This window comes from Ascaphus truei, chromosome 1 (genome assembly GCF_040206685.1).
Source record: "Ascaphus truei isolate aAscTru1 chromosome 1, aAscTru1.hap1, whole genome shotgun sequence".
In the NCBI taxonomy this organism is placed as follows: Eukaryota; Metazoa; Chordata; class Amphibia; order Anura; family Ascaphidae; genus Ascaphus; species Ascaphus truei.
In genome coordinates, this window is record NC_134483.1 from 514,104,730 (window position 1) to 514,127,633 (window position 22,904).

Consider the following 22,904-nt stretch of genomic DNA (forward strand, 5'->3'; position numbering starts at 1 on the left):
TAACTTGTCCAGTGATTCTAGTTCACTGTTACTGGTGTCCTTATATATGGATTTCTGTTGTTTGGCTGTATCCCTGCTGATTGCGCTACACGCTGTGTCTCCATCTACACACGGGGTAATAACATCTATACCTCCATTAAGGGTTCATGCTATGCTGTATGTTTATGAAGAATCTCAGCAAACCACCAGTTTATAGGCAAACAGTGCTATTGTGACTTTACCAAGCTATATACCTACCTTTCGCAATATGGTATACCTTTCTGACATAAATGTGTATTAACACATTAAGCCTGTCCCATTTATTAGCCCATCACCGTTCGGTCCGTGAGGATTTTAAATCCAGTGTGTGTTTATATTTGTTCCCTATAGCTGTTTAGTTTGCGTCGGTCATTTACTTAATAAAATTTTATTATTTTTGGTTTTAATTGGTGTCTGTAGTCCGTTGGCTGGAGGTTATATACCTCCTTTTTGGTCCTAGTGATTTCACTGTGTATCCATCTCCACCATATAGATTTATGTATGGTGACTCTGAGTGCTATTATTAGGGCTTATAATGACCTCTTCTAGTCACTTGTCCAAGTGTTCATTCCTTTAAGATATACACAAGAGAATACTGTGGCCCTGAAATAGCAACATACTGTAAGTGGGACTGCATCGTCAGCGCATTTGGTGGCTCGTCAGTCTCGTCATCTGACGGTCGCGAGTTCGATCCTCACACGTGGGGCATTCGTTTATAGGTTGAACTCGGTGAACAGGTCTTTTTCAACCTCATCTACTCTGTAACCGTGTATTCCAAGAAATACACATTGTGTAAGTATTGTCAAAGCTGAAACAAACATGTTTTTGTACAGCCATTAACCCTTTAAGTACTTCCTGTGCAAGTAACACGTAGCTCGGCAATGCCTGGCTGGCCCGTTCCCCACTGAAGGAGTTAAAAACTATTAACGTTGGAATGCTGATGAGATCTTTCATGCAAAGTGACTTTTATTCTCATGATGTTCCATGGGACAAGTCAGAACATATATTGGCATGATTTATTTTCCTTTCTGCAACTTTGCATCTCATTAAAACTTTAGCTCATCTCAACACACCTAAACTGCTCCTCATTGCAATGACATGTAAAGTTGACTGCTCTTCCAAGCCTATCCTACCAAAGCTCGCCATCCACCAATCTTCTCCTTTTAACTCTGTCTATGCTGTAAATTCAACATGAAATCCTAAATGTCGAGACTAAGGTGTGTAGGGTGGACACAGAGTAGGAATCATGAGTATAGTATATGTATGTGGCTCAGTGAGTAAAAGACACTGACTCTGTAAACACTGAGTTTGAATCAAGGGAGTCTGATTAAATTCCCGGTGTCGGCTCCTTGTGACCTTGGGCAAGTCACTTTATCTCCCTGTGCCTCAGGCACCAAAAACATAGATTGTAAGATCTACAGGGCAGAGACGGTGTCTGCAACAATCCTATGTGCTGCGTATCGCGCACTATATTGTAATTGTGACGCGCTTTCAGTTCCATTGGGAGAAAAGTGCCATATGAAATAAAATTATTATTATATTTAACACAAGGGTCAGGAAAACATCCTCTACCTGCATGTAGGTGGGTATTAAAGGACAATCTAATCCTACAAGATTAACCTTCCCCATTCCCTGTTAAAAAGAAAAAGGTCTTACACCATAAACTGAGTTTCTCCCATTCGGGCGCCAACTTCTCAGTTGAACATTAATATACAGAACATGCAAGAGCTGCTATGTTTATAAAAATGAAAAGGTAATAAAATCATCTCAAAAGCAGGTACCGTTTTCTTCTTTTTTATTTTTAAACTGGTTGACTGTCCAAGTACAACTGCCCCTATCTTACTTGCAGGAAACGTTGGCTGAAGCTGTGATGGGCCTCATTTTCTTGGATGGTCAGAAACACAAAATGGCGGGGAGCCCCATCACAGTGAGCGACCCAATAAATAAGCAACACATCGTTAGCCCAAGCAGCTTTCTCCTTATTCATTGGCTCAGGCCACAGCATGAGTATACACATTATTTGAGCTACAGGAGCATATAGCAGCTGAATAATGTCTTCCTGAGAAGGGAGTGTAAATAAAAAAAAATTAAATATTAAAAAGTTGCTACCCCCTTTGAAATACGTGTATGGTAAGGCGCTCCAAATATTGAACCAAACTGCTGATCCCCAGCAATATTTAGCCTTAGTGTGTGTCTGTTATATATTTATGTTAAGGTAAAAAAATCTGTCAGAGAATCCACCTAAGACAACAGCAGCTAGTGTGACAGGCAGCCCACTGAATTCCTTTGGTTGCAACTGCAGAAAATGTTAACTTGTGTCAAACCCAGGAGGTTCTCAGCAAATGAATGGTTATCCAAAAACCACACGCCAGCACTGAGGGCAAAGACTGGCACCATCAAACCCACAATTACTGTCCGCCTCTCAGAAGACGTGCTGGAATACATTTTATTACAGTGGGGTACCTGTCTCAAGCAGTTTGAAAAGCAAAAATGATGTGGGCAGCGCGTTAAAAGTCTCTGCCAAGCTACATGGCAATTCAAGACTCAAATAGACAATGGAGAAGGTGTTAAATGCACAGTAAATGTTATTGCCTGTAGAAGATTTATGTTTAAAGGAGCACTCCAAGGAACACATTTTGGGTTTTTTTTGTTGTTCTTTTTAAAAAGAAAATATAAATAAATTGGTTTGAAGCAGGGAGGTCTGTGGAGCTGAACCGCATCGATTTCAGCTCCGGGGACCCCCTGCTTCCTGAGATACTAACCTCGGAAGGGGGTGCTGGTATCTCTGGGCAGTTTATATATCCCTTGTCACGTGGGAAGCCGCAAGGGATGACGTCACAGCTTCCTATTGGCCCGCAGGACGCGGGACATTTAAACCGCCACATTGATAGCAAAGACTGGCCCCGTGTGGGCTGCTACCAGCACCCTCTTTAGAAGCAAGTATCTTGGGAAGCAGAGGGTCCCGGGGGCGGAAATGAACGCGGTTCTGATCCGGAAAACAAGGATTTGAATCTATTATTTTTACACAGGGAAGAAGAAACAAACAACACATCTGAGAACATTTGAAGGGAAGGATTTAATTTCAAATCTGTATGACAATCCCTGAAAATAATCACAACCTACAAAGAATCTAAGTAAATGTCCAATGGGTTCTCCCACTAAAGACTGCAATTTGAAGCTCTGAACAATACGGTGCAAACAGCAGCGCACAGATAAAAACCACAACAGTGCAACAACATATCTTGCGCAACTCGGAGTAAGCAAACACTGCTTCCAGTTCCACAAAAAACGACTGACTCTCGGTAGTTGAAGCGGCATTGGGGATTAGCCATGAACCAGTGCAAGCAAAACAGAGGAAGCTGGTTGGAATAGAAGTAATTATTCGGAGATGTGGCCTCGCTGAGTGGTGAGTGCGCATTCCACGGCGAACACATGCAAAGATATATTTAAAGGCGTCTGATGTGAACTGCTATGGTTGGCAAGGTTACGTTCTAGAAGATGGAAGACTAACACTGTGTGGGGTAATAGCTGTTGGCAGGGTAAATCCCAGCAGGGGTATGGAAATAAAAAATAAAAAAAATGCCTGCAGCAATTTAAGGCCACATTTAGAATATACTGTCAGAGAAAGGACAACGTAATCTAAAACGGAGTTGTACAAAAGTACAGATGGTGTTAAAATTGTTAAAAGTCTTAAATTTTTCACTTACAACAGGGATTCTCAACTACAGTCCTCAAGACCCCCACCCCCCTGCCCCCAACAGTTCAGGTTTTCAGGATATCCTAGCTTCAACAGAGGTGGTGTCGTGATCGACTGAGCCACTTGTGCTGAAGCAGGGATATCCTTAAAATCGGACCTGTTGGGGGGGTGGGGGTCTTCAGGACTGGAGTGGAGCACCTCTGACTTAGGGGACATTTAGAAAGGGCGATGTAAATCAGAAATCCAGAGTCATGAAGACGGTCTAACCACACTGGATAAATTAACCGGCAGGAAAACAATGCAAATGTTTACTCTTACAAATAGTCCCGTCGCTGCAAATTTAAGACTGTACTAAGGTTAAAACAATTTGGAAAACAGATTTCTTGCTTTGTTACATTTTATAAAATATTTGCAGAAGTATTCACCCGCCAGAAAGTTTTTCACGTGTTGGCACCTCGGCGTACTCCTCAACGCTTTCAAATTAGACTTTACATGTAGAACCTACAAAACTACTCCAAAGTCAAAGAAAATGCACGTAGCATATAATGTAAGATTTACAGGAAAAAAAATGATTAATCAGTTGCATAATTATTCAACTCCTTTGCTACTGCAACCCTAAATCTGCTCAGGTGCAAATCAATTGAATAGTCACAAAATTAGTGAAATGGTTTCAGCCTGTGTGTAATCAAAGTGGTTTAACTGGTAGATAATTTCCCTCAGGTATATAAAGAATTTCAAGCTGCAACTCACATAATGATCCAACAAAGCAACTATGAGGACCACAGAGCTTTCAAAACAAGTCAGGGATAAAGTGGTACAGGCACAGAGCGGGAGAAGGGTACAAGAAAACATCAAATGCGCCGATTATCCCTCTCAGCACAGTGAAGTCCACCATTAAGAAGTGGAAGATGCATCATACCATCCAGACACTACCCAGATCAGGTCGCCCTCCCAAACTGGAGCAGCCAGGCAATCAGGAAACTGGTTCGGGATGTCACTCTGAAGCCAACAATGGCCTTCAGAGATCTGCAACGTTCTGTGTCTGCAATGGGAGTCAGTGTTCACACATCAACAATAAGCCGGTCCCTACACAAAGCTGGCCTGTATGGGTGGGTAGCACAAAAGAAGCCATTAATGAAAAAAGACTCATTTTAAATCACGTATGGAGTTTGAGAAAAAGCATGTAGAGGATGCTGCAGACGTGTGGAAAAGGGTTTTGTGGTCAGATGAGACAAAAATGTAACTTTTTCGTCTACATTCAAAACGTTACTTCAGGTGCGCGCCCAGCACTGCACATCACCCAGTCAACACCATCCCAACTATCAAGCATGGTGGTGGCAACAATGTAATGGGGATGCTTCCCTTCAGCAGTTACCGGGAAGCTTGTCAAGGTAGAGGAAGCTGGTCAGGATAGAGGGGTGTATGGATGGTACAAAGTACAGGTGAATCCTTGAGGAAAACCTGGTTGAGACAGCCAAGACTGAAACTGGGGAGGAGATTCACATTTCAGCAGGACAATGACCCGAAGCACAAAGCCAAAGTAACACTGGAGTGGTTTAACAAGGGAATTAGTGTTCTTGAGCGGCCCTGTCAAAGTCCTCACTTGAATCCAATCGAACATTTATGGCGAAACTTGAAGACTGCGGTCCATCAACGATCCCCAACAAACTAAACAGAACTGAACCAATTTTCCCGTGAACAATGGTAAAAAAATGTCCTACTGTGCAAAGCTAGTAGCAACCGATTCAAAAAGACTCAGCAGTAATTGCTGCAAAAAGTGCTTCTACCAAGTAGAGTACTGACTTAAGGGGCTGAATTTAATGGTGTACATTTTATTTTCTGACATTTAACCTCCTCCTCCTCATATAACAGTGTTCAGTTTAACCACTACAGCTTTGTAGCTTAGAATGAAAAAAAGTTTGTTTGATAAACTGTGTATACTTTATTTGCAATTCAACAAAATGTGACATTGGTAGGGGGTGAATACTTCTGCAAACCACTGTACAGGCATACCCCGCATTAACGTACGCAATGGGACCGGAGCATGTATGTAAAGCGAAAATGTACTTAAAGTGAATCACTACCTTTTTCCCACTTATCGATGCATGTACTGTACTGTAATCACCATATACGGGCATAAATGATGTAAATAACACATGTGAAACAGGCTCTATAGTCTCCCCGCTTGCGCACAGCTTCGGTACAGGTAGGGAGCCGGTATTGCTGTTCAGGACGTGCTGACAGGCGCATGCGTGAGCTGCTGTTTTCCTATTGAGCGATATGTACTTACTCGCGAGTGTACTTAAAGTGAGTGTCCTTAAATCGGGGTATGCCTGTACATGAATTTTGTTTTATAAGGGAAAGTCTTGTAACAAGCTGTAACAAAGTCAGTTTGCATTCACTAAACCTATAAAACAACATCTTGTATGGGACCAACATTAAATTACCCAGCTAATATTGTACCTGGATTTAATATCACAGATCTGCAGGCAAACAAAAAAAAGGAACAGATTTGGCTTCAAAGCCTCTTGTACTGCAACATCGGTGTACAATTATGTATGCTATTCCGAGCAATGTCACGACACGCAATGAATCCAGGTAAAAATGCAGTGCATAGCCACAGTTTCATTGCACAGCTCAACCCCCATATAACGCTGTGCTTGGAGTCCAAAAAATCACAACGCGCTATAAGCGGATCGCGTTAGAAATAATGTACAATTGTATGCATTGTACAATAAAGTATTTAAGACACCAATAATCGTGTTGTAAAGTATTCATAAATATGAAAATTGGGAGCCATGCTTGCAACGCGTTATAAGCGGATTCGCGTTGTAACGGATCGCGTTATAACGGGTTGAGCTGTAGTTCAATGATTAATATAATGTATGTAACTGGGCACAACAAAAGCAGAAATAAAATTGAGACGGTGGACACGTATTAAAATGGTCTTAACTGTACAGGTGCAAAAAGACAGCACCGAAATGATTATTCTTGGATAAAACTTCCTTTGATAACACTATTACTCTGTGATTTATGTACAAAAGACACAATGGGAGATAGAAATTTAAAGCATCAAACAACTCCATGTACGGCCAAGACCCAATTGTGTGCACCTACAACCTGACTCCCGACTAGGGTCGGTCAGTGAATAGTGAAGGCTGGGTATGTAATCTGTTTACCCTACTGAAATAAAAACGAAATCCCAATATACGTCAACGTTGCGAGGAACAGACGGATAGCACATGAAATGCATGTTATTCTGTATGTCAGTGATTCCCAACAGGGGGTTTGGGAACCCCTAGGGTTTTATGAGGAGCCTCCAAGGGGTTTGTATAAACAAAACGTGTAATGGCGGATCCCAGGAAGTTTATTGGATTCTGTGTGAGGGCTGCACACCTGGTAAAGCCCCAAACTGCACCTTGAGTGTGGGTGGTATAGCTATCAATTACAGCAGAAGCTCCCCACTGAGGCAAGGCATTGTGGGTCGTGACTTTGGAAGCTCCTGCAGTAATTGACAGCTATAGCACCCATGCTGTCTGCACACACTGGAATGCAGTTTTGGGCCTTAAGTGTGTGTTCCCCACGAGCTCAGGATACTATACTGCCTGGGATTGGTCAAACTGTTCAGCAATAAGATTAATTAGGGGTTGATGGGACATATTTTCTAGCAGGGGAGCACAATGTAAAAAAGGCTGGGAACCACTGAAGCATGTTATCGTTTGTTTCCAGCACCAGCCATGCAAAAAGTTCTGCAGGGATAATACGCAAGACATCAATTTGAAAAGAAGAATACGAAAGAGGGATAAGAACATACAAGTACAAAATTGTGAGAAAGAGCCTGCCCCAAAGTGGTATACTAGGAGATATACAGAGACACAGGAGCACATCGATGTGCAAAATGCGTGAGGCAGGATCGAGAGGGTAAGTGCGTGTGAATGCAGTAGGTCAGACAGTAAAATAACAGAACCATGGCAGAGTATTAATAGAAAGTAGAGTATTAAGGAGAGTCTTGAACATGGAGACAAAGAAAGTTGGTGGGCCAATGAGTTCCAAAGGTACGGAGTAATGAGGAGTCAAGAATTCAGGCAGCAGAAACAAGTGGGAGAGAGAGAAGACAGCCAGAGAGAAGCGAGGCGGGAACATACAGCAGCAAGATACATGAGCGGATACGCAAGTAGAGGCAGAGGAGTGAACTGCCTTGAAGGATATACATCCTGCAGAACAGGAAATCAAATTTACCTCTGTCCTCAGCTTCCTCATCATCATCTTCATCGTCACCAGATGATGACAAGTCTAAAAAGAAAAAAGGAAAGGATATTGCCATTTCTAAACATGCACTTGGACGCCTGATCAGTCTTCTTGACAATTAACTATTTATAGAAACGGGTCCGTGGAGATGAAAATAGTGCGGTTCAGCTCTAGAGGAAACCCAGGTTCCAGGGATACTTACTGGTCATGTGACTGGTATTACTTTCTAAAAAGGGGATTTAAATCTCCATCCAAAAGGAAGCCACCATTGATGTTGCAACTTCCTATTGACACAAGGTTTGGCAGCCATTTTGTTTCCATTGAGGGAGATTTAAACTCGGTAACTTCCCCCATATCTCAGGAACTAGGGGAAGGGAGGACCTCAAAACTGAAAATAGTGGTTTTTGGCTCGGGATGGACCCCAGTTTCCCACCCTGTAAAAAAATTCAAATAAAAACATAACAACAATGGGGGCCTAGAAAAGAAAAAACGAGGAACGGACTATTTCCATCTCTAACCTGTACGAGTGTCACTTGGCGATATACATTAGATACATTATCACATAAGTCCCTAAATGTACTGTATATACACGCACTTATACACACACACTACCCAAGTGGCTTATGCCTGGATATGGACCGTAGTCAACAAATCCATTAGTAAACTCAAAGGCATGCGCTTCTTTAAATACACACAGGGCAGTTTTATTCCAGCTATGGGGTGGATAACTCGTCCTCAAGGACCACCAACAGGTAAGGTTTAGAGGATATCCCTGCTTCAGCACAGGTGGCTCAATCAGTGGCTCAGTCATTGACTGTGCCACTTGTGCTGAAGCAGGGATATCCTTAAAACCTGGCCTGTTGGTGGCCCTTGAGGACTGGAGTTGGCCACTCCTGAACTAGTTTATAAAACCTCGAGGAACGGCAGGGGGTGATTTGGGGACACTGCCTGCCTCAAAGTTGAGGACATCATGATTTCAAAGTGCAAAAAGCAAACATTCCTTTCACTTTCAGCTCCTGATTCTTCAGTCATACAAAGTACCGATTCCCCTATAACAGGAAACCGTCATACAGCACTATATTGAGCCCTGGGTACCCCCCAGGATCCTGTGATACTTACTGGTGAAGCTACTGAGACTTACTAGTTTTTAAAGGGGGATTTAAATGGCCGCCAAACAGGAAGTCACAACTGATGTTACGGCTTCCTATTGGTCTGAGATTTCACAGTCATTTTGTTTCCTCTGGAGGGAGATACTAGTGAGGTTACCGGATTTATAAGTATCTCGGGAAACGGGGGTCCGTGAAAAGTGATGTTCATATTCAGGGGGGTGGAGGAGGGTATTGCTTCATGTTACTATTCAGCTTGCAAATTAACTCACAATGCTTTGACTGGGAATAGTTCTTAAAGAGGCGATCATTTAAAAAAAAAAATTTTTTTAACATAGAATTGAAGCAGGGGGTCTCCCGAGCTGAACCCCCGTTAATTTCAGCTCCCAAGACCCACTGCTTCCTGAGATACTTGCCTCCGAAGGGGGTGCCAGTAGCCGCTCCGCTCACAGGTATCACGTAATGGCGGCGTTTCAAAGCTCCCACACCATGCCGGCCAATAGAAAGCCGTGATGTCATCAGGTTCAGCTTCCTATTGGCCCATGTGACACAGGAGCTTTAAAAGTTTTGCTGAGATACCGGCAGCCTGTTCGAAGGTCTCTATCTCAAGAAGCATGGGGTACCTGGAGCTGAAACAAAAGGGGTTCAACTCCAGAGACCCCCTGCTTCAACCCCATGTAATGTTTATTTATTTTTTTAAAGCACCTGCATTGCTCCTTTAATACTTTTCGCTTGACTGGCTTGCTTGAGGAGAAAGTACTGTGTGCTTTTCTCAGTCATCCCGTATTCACCACTTCCAACAAGCACCAAAGATCCCACACATACAATCAGTTCTATTCACAAATACTCTCTATCTTATGAATCTGACCTGTGGCATCTGTTCCGATTAAGTAAATGAATACAACAAAAAACAAAAATGCCCAAAGCTACATCCAAAGTGACAAAAATACACAGTGCAATACCTATATATTCTCTTGTAAAAGGGTCATTTAGTTTAACCCTTTGGCCAAAGCGTCTTAAGCCTGCTGCCACTTACAAGGCATGACCGTTAGCCGGTCCTAACACTCACCTGGGTTAAAATTCTTATTTACCTGTATAATTACAGGAAGAATGATCGCATTGGATCTGTCGTAACCTGGAAAAATGAAACTCACCCGCCAACTTGGAAAGTGGGGAGGGGCAAGCTTAAACCTTGGGGAGGAGAGTTTAAGTAAATGAACTTAAAAACAGTGCCCACGGACAGACCCAGAAAGTTTTACTTTTAAGCGGTAACCTTTGCAGGACACAGCCGTGTGTAACAGGCCCATTAGGAAGCACAGACGCCAATACAGGATGACATAGAAACCCATTCCTAAGCTTAAGAAAGGGTGAATTTTGGAGCTCGATGGCGCCACTGAAAGAGACGCTTCCTGACATCTGTCCCATTGAGTATGACCCATAAGGCCAGGGCCATGGTTAAAAATACAGGAAAATGATCTCCTTCATCCGGCATGTGTGGGGCCTTGGTAGACGCTTCCGCAGGCGTGTGGAATTGCAGCCGACAGCCAATTTCATTTTTGGCGCTGAGGGAAGCGGAGGGCCGGTCACGTGACCGCCAAAAGCCAATGGCAGTCAGTGACATCGGCGCCGTGACGTGGCACGCTAGCACCGCCTCCTGCCTTGCCCCCACCCGCCTCACAAGCGCGCTCATGACGCTCATGCAAGGACACAAAAAAGCTCCTGCCTGAGCAGGAGAGCCCGAGCGTCAGCGTGGTATTTTTAACCATGGCCCCGGCCTAAGGATACCTTGGAGATGTCATACAATGCTGGTTTTGCTGCATGTACAGGGAAATTATTTAGCAAACTAGAGCAATGCTGGCAGAAAACAAGATTGAGCGAGGAAAACAGGGGGAAAAAGTCAATATTTACATTACATTCAACTACAATTGATTCCCTCTAAACCTGGTGCTGCTTTTTACAGCGCGGACACTAAAATATAACCCTGGTAGCCGTTTATTGGACTTTGTTTGGCTATTTACGTTTGAAAAGTGTCACTCTTACAAAAGTGAACTGCGCACAGTGGTATGTGTAATAAGTTAAATAGAGCTAATCAACCCCTAAAAAAACAGAACGTACAAGGAGCCTATACATATCTTTAAATAATGGTTTAAATGCATCTTTTCCACGCTAAACAAAAAAGGAAATTTTTTTTTTCAATCAAATGGTTTTTTTTTAATGTTGATAAGACTGTTTGCCCATCTTCAAATGTAGAGGTGAGTCGTTGTTGGCTTTGTTAATTACTTGTACAGTAATTATGATACCATCATTAGGCAAACACACGGATCATCAGAAGTAGCGGATGGGCAGGCATGCAGCAGCTCCGGGGATGGGGGAAGCATTCATTTCCAGCAGGATGTAAAACTGTTACATTGTTACTGTCCAGGACAATTACACCCAAGTAATGTGACATTTCCCCTTTAAACTGCTTGAGTTGTATCGGTCAATAAAGAGAAGCCGTAAACTGTATAATGTATTTTACAGATCGAAAAAGATGAGGGGAAAAAAATCAGTGCTCTGCTGAAAACATTTGAAACGCTTCTATCTTCCTACTGACACATCGTAGCCACGTTAATATATTGCGATATCAATATAAAAGCATTGTGCAGTATCATCTACAATGATAATTCCACTGAGCTTCCTGCCTAGGGGGATTTCATCGAAATCCTTCCACTTCCAAATCCTTCCTACTGCATAATGCATAGCACATAGCACCCACAGCCAAACTGTTAGGAGGCGGGCAGAGGCACCGCCATAATACTACAACGCAGCTCCGTCTTGCTTTGCTATAAAAACCTGATAGAAATAGAATGGGAGCAATACCCGTGAATACGAGATACCTGGGGGGGGGAAGCCAATGTGCATATTTAAAATTGGCTTATTTGCATATTCAACTTGACTTATTTCCGAGCTCTCTCAGGTGTGATCACAGGTACCTCTCTCGCGATTATGCAAAACCTGTGAACACAGATTTGCACAGCTCTAGTTAATATGTTATTTATCCCAGATAATCACATGGACCTTGCCAAAAAAAAAAAAAAAAAAAAAAGATTTTGCCCAAACTATCTACCTATTACAGTGGGAAAGATGAGCCAAGTCTCACCGTGGGCAAAAAGTCATCAAAAAGGTTATACAACTCATTTCTAACCAGTTCACGGCAGGGATGTTAAATAGGTCATCAGAAGAGATGCAGTTTAGCTCATCTGCTAAAACCTTTAGATAAAAGGATTATAAAGGGGCAACACTAAACACTGAAACGATCTCGCAGTGACCTACGTCATCCTTTTGCCAAACTTCGAACCGATTTCAGGGCTTCGGTGGAATTGCCAATTCTAGACACATGCGCCCAGCTAATTTCTTCAACACCACTTTGTGTCGTTTATCTCCTGTTTTCTGATTGTTAGGACTTTCATTTTCTAACCTTTTATAGCTTTGAAGTAATTTGTTTTACAAAAAGCCACTTTCCAGGTAAAATGTTTTTTTTTGTGTGTTTTTTTAAATAAATAAATTATATATATATATATGTATATATATATATATGCTTTAAGAAATCCTTTCAAATAAGTTTGGCTGGCAGGAATATATTTTGGCCGGGTCTCTCTGTTCCACGGTGATATTAAAGGTAGAGGGTAAAGAATATGAGATCTGATCCTTTAAAACCCTGATTATTGCACTTCCCACTATCAAAACACTTTCTCACTACCACCTTCCTGGATACACAGCTGCTTTCTATTCCGTGTACCAGCAGCTGCCCAATTTCTGCCTGCAAGTTGCCCCTTGATCCTGAAAGCATTTTAATGCAATTTTATAGACACAAACACATTTTGAGAAACTCAGAGGTTCTTTGGACTCTTCTCCTGTTACTAGTAATCACACCTACTTACAGAAAGGGTGGTGGGGTAAGGGGGGTAAGAACCCTCTGAAAAAATCCAAATGCTTCTTTGACTATTTAATTGATCTGACCTCTAAACGTCTGCTGGAATCTCAAATAATGTGTGATTAGAAGCAGATGTGTAACAAGGCGGCAGAGAGAGAAACTAGAAAGAGCCCTTTTAAAAACCTTTGTTTCTTTTTCTTATTCCTCTTTTTTTAATCCTGTCCAGAGACAGTCACTCCACTGGAGACCCTGCAAACATCTCAAAAGACCTGGTGGTTGTCATCACTGGAGGGGGGGGGGGACCTTAACCGTGTCCATCTCTTGAGCCGGACATTACAAACTTAACACACTCTGCTGAATCTTCTAAAAGCCAACAAAGATGGTGTTTATAGACTACTCAACCAGCTGGTTTTAATAATTAATTGCACACTCTGCTAATTACATTCTAACTACGTGTTGATAACGAACTCCTTGTGGCACCCTGGGGTTTGGGTATAATGCAACAGTAACTTGTGGTTGAGCAATGTTGGAGACGGGCTGCACGGCTGTTGCGCAAATGTGTGGCTTTGGAGGAGATTTACATCGTTACAATGTATACAAACACGTTAACATCAATTAAACAATAAGGCAGATGTTGGCAAACGCCGCTGTTTAAACAGGTATGGCAAGATGTCAGGCATGGAATCGTCTAAATGAAGTCGAGGAGAAGAACATTTGACTCCACGCCCTAAAACGGCGCCTTTTGCTTTGCATGGTAACACTGGGTATCACTGCACACGCCCAGCCACACACAGTAACATATTAGAAATAAAAAATGGTATGTAATCCATAATGCCTCACATACAAAAAAAAACTGTACCGCATAATGATCCCTGACATGTTGATGGTGTTCTTGGTACACTGCCTATAATTCATATCCGTTATTTAAAGGAGCAAGGCAAGCGGGTGAATATTATTTTATTTTTTAACACAGGATTGAAGCAGGGGTTGTCCAGGGCTGAATTCCATTCATTTCTGCTCCGGCGACCCCCTGCTTTCAGAGATACTTACCTCCAAAGAGGGATGCCGGTATCGGCTCCCGTGTCACGTGGGCCAATAGGAAGCCGGACTGGCTGATGTTTTGGCTTCCTATTGGCCCGCAAGCTTTGAAAAGGGGCCATTACGTAATCCCTGCTAGCCGAGCAGAGGCGTTGCCGGCACACCGCACGGAGGCATGTATCTCCAGAACTAGGGGGTCCCCGGAGCCGAGATTAATGGGGGTCTGCGCTGGGGACCCCCTGCTTTAATCCTGTGTTAAAAATAATTTTTTTTTTTAAAAACACGGACAAATAGTTCTCATTAGAAGCTGCCAAAGAACCAAAATAGTACTGGTGAATGGAGAAGTCTGCCGAGAAGTCACCTCGGAAAAGGACTAATGGAATTCTCTAGAGAGATTAACTTTCTTTTACATTAGGTGGAGAGTAGAGAGGAAAATAAGCTCTTAAACAAACCGGTGTGTGAGAGGTATTAAAGAGTTGGGTCAATCTAAATATTAACATATACCAGACTTACCAGTGACCCTAATGGTAAAGTTGCGGAGAATCTCGGTAGAATGCCACAGTCTGCAGCTGTAAATCCCAGAGTCGTCATACGACACATTGATGATCTTCAGCAAGTTCTGTTTCGTGCGTGTCCTGTTTGGTACAATGCCGATCCCGTCTTTGAACCACAAGGTTGATGTGGAAGAGCCCTCGGTGCTGCAGGACAACTCAATGGTGTCTCCAATCCCAAACATGAGCTCATCAACTGGGGCCGGCTCTCCTGTGTGATAATCTGAAAGAGGAGGAGACACGGTTTGCGCACACACAGAAAGTAATACAAGTGGGATATTGGTTGCTACATGCATGTTAAATGTTGCTCCTACAACCAACATTGCTGCATTAAATATTTGACACCTTACCCCTGGTATGGGATCTGAAGTGTAATGTCCACTCTTTGGGTGATACACTCACATTCAATATTTCCGCTCTCCTTCCCTTATTCTCTATACGTTCACTGAAACAAAATACAGCTCAACCCCCCTATAACGCTGTGCTTGGGGTCCAAAGAATCACATCGCGCTATAAGCGCATCGCGTTAGAAATAATGTACAATTGTATGCATTGTACAATCAAGTATTTAAGACACCAATAATCGTGCTGTAAAGTATTCATAAATACGAAAATTGGGAGCCACGCGTGCATCACGCTATAAGCGGATTCGCGTTGTAACGGATCGCGTTATAACGGGGTTGAGCTATATACCCAGCAATTGCACCAGACGGAGGTTTTTGACAGACAGAAAGAAAAACCGCACACAAGTCCGCAGGCCTCCAACCAAAATGTGATTAATAGCAAATACATATACAGCAGACTTCTCCTGCACTGCTCTCTGTGCAGTATACATGGATACCACAGGCGCCATGCTCTCTGGAGTCTTGACTCTTGTCCGAAGATTTATTTATAATGTATGCTACTCTTATTCACATATCATTTTGCCCTATATGAATGTCAAAGTCTATATGGACGCGTCTAGATAAATACATTTTTTTTACAATTATATCCCAATTCTCAGAGCAATTTAAAATACATTTACATGAAAGAGAAATTATTTAAATATACTTCTGCCCCTTTAAAAGCCGCAATCCACCCCCAGAAGCTGGTGTTTAACTCATGTTAGTATCGTGCACCCTTACTATTTCCTGCTCTTCTTTTAGTGTTAAAAATAAAGATTGTTTTTTATCTCTAGTGGCTACGGTTACCATGTTAACTGCACCGGGCTCCGGGAAAAGCTCCATTTTCATCTCCCAGATACTTAATATTTCAGAAGCTTATATATCTTTTGAACAAAGTATCAGATTAAAAAAATTAATTTGAAACAAAAAGTGCGATCAGCACAGACTGCTGCTTTAAAGCTAAAGAACACAGGTTTGTCCAAATCCTGCTGGTGGTCTTTGATTAGTTAAGAGCAGTTCCTCCTAAGGCTACAGTGATCTAATTGTGTTAATCCTTTTTCACAGGTTTAGGGTTCACTAAATGGCTGCCTTTCAGTTCCAATCAATCCTTCAGTCAGTTTAACTCAGCGGCTACAATGTATCCTTCTATTACTAAAGGTACCATTAACTATTGTTACAGTTTGCAGATCAAACTGCTGGGAATATTGGCAACAAATGATCACAAACAGGAAAGTCTTGCAAAGATCTTGCACTGCTGGGGAGGTGGGCTGAAGCCTGCTATAGAAATCAAAGGATGCAGGGTATATTAAAAACTAAAAAACTCATAAAAATGGCATTAAGAGTTGAATACAAAAAAAATGTAGTAAGTATTTTTTAATACTACAGAACTGATTTTTAAAAAAGTAGGATATTGCATGAATTGCTCCTTTTTAAAAACTAGTTGATTAATGCCCTTGGACTTAAAAAAAAGGACAAGTACACAATTTTGACAATAATTGTTGGACGTTAAATTATAACCTGTAGTTTAGTGTAGGTTTTAAAGCTGCAGACCAAGCAATATCCTACGTGTGTTTTAAAAAAAAAAAAAAATCAGTTCTGTACTATGAGAAAATACTTGTAGAATTTAAAGATTTTTTTTTAAATTAATGACATTTTTAATGTATTATAATGTAACAAACATTTTTTGTTCCTATAGCAACATTTTACAAAGCCACATCCCCTTCCTCTTCTGAAACAGACGCTGGCGCACCCCTTTTTGAGCCCTGCCCTCTCTAGCAGTGCACCAATTGTATCTAGTGACTGCTTGGTCACATGATATTTCCCAAAACACAAAACCCCAAGCAAGCTCTTTTTGGGAACCCCTGAGCCCCCTCAATATATATATATATATATATATATATATATATATATATATATATATATATATATATATATATATATATGTGTCAAAAAGGAGTGCTATTGAGCGTGGCATATGTATACAACAGACGACAGAGAAGCCCAATGCTACATCCAACATGACAAAAATACGCAGTAAAATACTTATATATTCTCTTGAAAAAGGGTAATTTAGTTTAACCCTTTGGCCAAAGCATTGTAAGTTTGCGAGCCACGACAAGGCAGACCCTGTTCGCAAGTCCTAACACTACCAGATAAAATACTAATATACCTCTATTAGGATTACAATTCCCATTTACCTCTATTAGGAGGGAGAAAGACCACATTGGATCTAAATCCAGTAGAATGAAAGGACCTACTAACTTGGGAAGTGGGGAGGGGCGGGCTTAAAACCTGGGAAGGAGGAGCCACCAACCTCCAACAGCTGAAACAGCTGAGAATAGGTTAACAAAACACATGATATTCCCCACAGAACTTTGCATCTTGGGTCCTCTTCTGCTGCACTGACAGCCATTTAGTGAACCCCTGAGCCGAATCTTCACCAATCGATCACAGGAGAACAGATCGATCAGCAACTTAGCCAATTACTTATCATTATGTGGATTGTATTGATGCACATACTAAATGGATTTTTTTTTTTTTTTAAAACGGCAGCTTCAACTGCTGCTTTAATGTGTGTGCATTATTCTGTTCAATAAATCAAAGGATGCTCAGTATATTAAAACCCATAAAAATGGCATTAGGAGTTGAATAATGTATTTTTTTTTTTTAAATACACGTAGGATATTGCATGGATTGCTCCTTTAAGAGTAATCAAAATGTTTCTAAGCAAGCTAATTACATTGATAAGTTGTGTATTTTTTTGGCTGATATGTGACATTATTCCCCTAAACATGGTTCCAAATGGGACACAAAGTGCTTCACAATTCCAGCGGTGTGCAGCACACACGCATTTTTACAGACCCAGAACTAGGTGCCCCTGATTCAAACGCGGTCATTGCTGAATATCGGTGTCTCACTGAGCACTCCTCCTCCCAAAAGACACATTTTAGTTGCCAGGAATTCAATGTGCGTAAAGCTGTTTTTGTGAACGGTTTTATTTTCTTTTATATATAGCATTTAAGCAGGGGGGTCTCGGGAGCCGAATTCCGTTAATTTCATCTCCGGGGACCCCCTGCTTCTGGAGATACTTACCTCCGAATTAAAGGCCAGTAGCCGCTTTCCTTGGCTACCAGGGTTCACCATATGTCCGCTGTTCAAAGATTTTGCGACCTGCGGACCAATAGGAAGCCGTGACATCATTGGTGCGGCTTCCTATTGGCCCATGGGAACGTGGGAGCTTTAAGAACTTTAACGCTCTGCTTGCTGAGCCGGAGCAGCTACCGGCACCTACTTCGTAGGCAGGTATCTCCGGAAGCAGGGGGTCCCCCGAGCTGAAATTAATGGGGTTCAGAGATATAGATATTTAAGTACCCAGTCTTAACCTGAACTTCCAAGAGTACCACAAAAAGTAGGGAGGATGAAACAGGGAGGTCCGTGCTTTCTTATAACCCTCTCAGAAATGAAGGCTTCTGTTCTCTCTGCGATCTCACAACATGCGACTCCGCTATCAATCTGCAAAAAAAAAACCTAAAAAGTCCGGAAGACTTTGGGTTCTGGAGCCCCCAAAAATGGCTTTTTTTAATAGAACAGTGCTAGTTTTAAATATAGTGTTACTCCAATGAAGTTAATGAGACAGCCAATGTTAAAAATAAGAATCCACCCGACTCCAAGTCACAGACCATCCATGAGAGCAGACATGTCTGGAGGATTTCTGGTCACCTTTGTCCTGTACTCAGAGACGTAGGACCGCAGTTTGATTGCCCAGTTGGAGCCTTGGTCTGCATTTTGGAGCTCTGTTTACCAAGCCAGGAAACTGCCCGCTACCGGTATCTGAGGGACAGTGAGGCCAGAGAGGAATTTTGACACTCCTGGGCCTCCACTCTGGAGACTCCATCACCAAGAAGCATAGCCAGCCCCAAGTGCTGTATACTGGAGTTGGATATGCCTAGAGGCAGCACCTCACGCGTGTCAGCCCAACTCAACCCTGCCAGGCGAGCTGCTTCAAAGCAGCAGTGAAAACACATGCTTCACTTTAATTAAACTTCCCTGGTGCGGAGGACAAGCCTTTTCAAGTTACTGTAAATGTACCACACCAAAACACCTCATTTTAAGCTTAAAAATGTCATTCAATTAACCGTATAAAATGAAATTTCATCACCACCAAATTACTTGAAAATAAGAAACGTTAAAAAAAAATACGTAAATAAATAAACCCACACCTCATAGATCAGAGGGTGGGCCACTACAGTCCTCCAAGGCCACTAACAGGGCAGGTTTTCAGGATATTCCAGCTTCGGCGCAGGTTGCGCAATCAGTCCATGCTTCGGCACAGGTGGCTCAATCAGTGGCTCGACTGCGCTGAAGCAGAGATATCCTGAAAACCTGACCCGTTGGTGGCCCTTGCCTTAGATGGCGAATCTGTCGAGGGATAATTACATCGGGTCGGTTTCATTTTTTTTGTATTTACATAAAATAAGCAGCCCCTTTATTTAAGGACTGACCTTGCCTTGAGAAGGAGTGCTAAACCAATTTAGGAAATCAAAATAAACACATGGCTGCAGAAATGCTCGATTGATTTATACGTGGCTCCTGCTCCCTGTCAAATGCTTTTGTCAGGACATGCTATTTAGACATTTTTGGGGGTATGCGGATCTGCCCAGAAGGCCTGCCAGCATACCACCCTTAGGATCAAACTTGTCAGAATAATTGCCTGAGTGATAACAGTTTTTCATAGCTAAATGGGCAATTTTCTTTTTATCCCTTAAGAAGAAAAAAAAATGCACTCTGTAATTCTACACCATATACAAGCAGCAAAAATCACTAACACCTTCTGGTTATGTCAATCAAAATATGGTGTGTGTATACACATTATTTTTATATATCTTTATATCTATACACACACACACACACACACACACACACACACACACACACACACACACACACACACACACACACACACACACAACACACACACCTGTCAAGTTTTAAGAACAGTTTAAAAAGGGATCAACAATTGGGTTCTAGATTAAAGGGTCCTGCAAGTGCCTGATTTTTCCTTCAATGTCCACATTGTTTTTTCACAAGCACGCAGGCAATGTTACCTTCTATTGGTTATACATACATACATACATACATACATACATACATACATACATACATACAGTCTGGAGCCCTCAACTGGTCTAGAAAACACAGTTTAGAAAATTTAGGTCACTTAGCTTAGTAGGGAGCACGTGGATGGTCTGGGATCTCCCCTCAAGCTCAAAATCACATATATAGAAAAAAGGAGAATCCACAGAACACGTTCAGAGAATCATTAAAAGTTCACATTTATTCCACCTAGTACAAAAATAAGTTAAAATGGGCCCATAGCAATTATTGGCGGCTCACACATTTCACTTCTTTTTTTTAAAATATATATACAAAGACAAGAACGAACAACACTTCGGGGAGGATCCCTTCGTCAGGTGGGTGATTGTATAATAAAACAAATGAAAAAAAACCAAGATAAATGTCCATGAGACACCAATAATTGCTACACTGAGTGCGACAGACTATTTTCCATCATCTATAACAAAGGTGAAACAGGCCTCATCTACTCTGTAAGCACCAGCAACAGGACGCCATTAGGAGAAAGACTACTGTGAGCTTCATGTCCACGTCCACACACACAAGAATACTTGCCTGGGTGAATTGAGACAGGTCCTGTAACAGGACAAACATTGATGTACTAATAAATAAATCACTTTGCTTTTTCCAAAGTTCCTGTGAGTGCTTCACCAACACCAATACATACATACATACATACATACATACATACATACATACATACATACATACATACATACATACACACACACATACACACACATTATGAGGGGTTAAGCCTGAGCAGGTGGAACAGCAGCTGGGGCCTGAGAAACAAGCCCTGGGCAGCAGATCAGTCATCTTTTGACAGCTTCATTTAGACCACAGCTCTCCAACTGGGGGCTCCCAATAGCTGGATAGTGTCCATCAAGGGGTGGGGGATAATACCAGTGCTGGGGGCAGGTAAGTGAAGTGATTGGCAGGGGGGAGGGGGGAAGATTTACGCAACAAAGTTTACAAAACCACACCATATTGGTTATTGTGCTTTACAAGTACACAGACACCCCCCCTCAACTTTTATCTCAAGGCACTTAAAATGCAAAAAGAAAATATCTACAACAAAAAAAATTGTAAAAAAATTGTACATAAGGTGTTATATGACTCAGGGATTTCACTTTCTTCCAACGCTTAACATGTTGCTTCACTGGCTCATCTGTGTCCTGCTAGAGAGGGTCAGACTCGGTGTGCATGCAGAAAGGAAGAAGCTCAAGTGGTTTGTTTATAAAACAAGAGCCTGCATGGTGAGCCAACCTTTTCTTCTTGGAGATGAGGACCACTCGTGGCAAGGTCTTTACAAAGGAGGCGTGTCTTTCAGATTGGCTCCTGCCACAAAGGATGCTCAGCAAGAGCAGAACAAACAGACAGCTGTCTGTAACAGCACCAGCGACTTATTCATTAACGTGTCTGGCTGACAAATCAATGCAGCGAGATTGCATCTTCTAAGGCTAATGGCTTCATCAATAACAAATCAATGCATAGTATTGAGAGATTTCTCCCGAGCAACATATATAAAAGCTGCAATAAATCATTTTTTAACATTGTTTTCCAATTTTAGATCTGTTTAATAGCTTTGCAAACACACACACACACACACACACACACAAACCTAACTTTGGAAAGCACAATAGCACAGCAACAAAATACCACAGGTTAAGGTTGAACATAAGTGAAAAAATAAATAAAAATGCAAGTGCAAATGTGCATTTTAAATCATCGCTGAAAATATTATTTTACATAATTTCGTAATGTAAAAAAAAAACACACAAGATCAAAAATTGAAAGGAATCCTAAAAAAGAATTCAATCAAATAATTTTCTTCAAGTTGTAATAACTACATTTATTTCGAAAGAAAGTTGGGATTTGTAAATGAAAGAAAAAGGTAACAAACATTCGGTTGAAAACAAATGTTCAAGTACTGCTGGTATATAATGTATGTAATGGCTTTTTCATTAGCAACTTGAGCTTTTGGAGGAAAATATAACATGTTTAAAGCTGCAGTTCAATCTGCCGTTTAAAAAACATAAATATATATTTTTTCCCCCATTCAATATGTGCATCAATACAATCTGCACACTGACAAGTGATTAGCGAAGCTGCAGTTCGATCTGTTCTCCTGTAATCCATCGCTTGCTCTGAGCTATTTAATTCAGTTGTTGTGGGCATATGTAGTTCTGGAATATGATTTACTAGATACAATTGTTTCACTGCTAGAGAGAGGGCGGGGCTCAAGAGCCAGAGCCTATCAGAAGGGGAAGGGGGCTGTCACTTTGGAAATGCTTCCGACATTAGAAACATTAAAAATGTCTTTAAAACAAAAAAAAAAATTTTTTTAATACAAGTATTAAAAAAAATTTTTTAATACAAGTATTTTCTCATAGTACAGAACTGATTTATTTAAAAAATTAAGGAAAACACACATGTAGGATATTGCTTGAACTGCTACTTTAAGGTTGAAATACTCCTGTTTATTCCAGAGATTTTGGCTCGAGTTTATTCTCTGACACTAAAATACAAATCTATAATCTGCTTTCTACCTGCATACTTATTACACAAAAGCGCGCACAGCGGTCGCTAGCTCACATCTCCCCAGCACACACCATTTTCCTGGCGAAAATCTTTGAGATTTTTCTACAGCCTGATACAGGAAACATGAACTCATGATACATAAAGCTTGGCCCCCTACAGACGCACTTACCAGAACTCGCTCCTACTGTCTCTGTACGTTCTCCCTACCTACCAATTAGACTGTAAGCTCCTCGGGGCAGGGACTCCTCTTCCTTAATGTTACGCTTATGTCTA

At 41.6% G+C, this 22,904-nt stretch overlaps 1 protein-coding gene across 6 annotated transcripts in view; it reads right to left on the reverse strand.

Annotated features, from left to right (window-relative positions):
* The window catches only part of FGFR3 (fibroblast growth factor receptor 3), a 109,265-nt gene that overhangs the window by 58,203 nt on the left and 28,158 nt on the right, over positions 1-22,904 (reverse strand). For 4 of the 6 annotated variants that reach the window (XM_075571178.1, XM_075571168.1, XM_075571172.1 and 1 more), the window contains exons 3-4: positions 14,534-14,794; positions 7,955-8,008 (exon numbers count right to left, since the gene is read on the reverse strand). The exons of 1 other annotated variant lie outside the window; for it this stretch is intronic. In XM_075571178.1, coding sequence (XP_075427293.1) covers positions 7,955-8,008; positions 14,534-14,794 — 315 coding nt within the window. The remainder of the gene's footprint in view (positions 1-7,954; positions 8,009-14,533; positions 14,795-22,904) is intronic. One more of the 6 variants, XM_075571181.1, reaches the window with a different exon arrangement.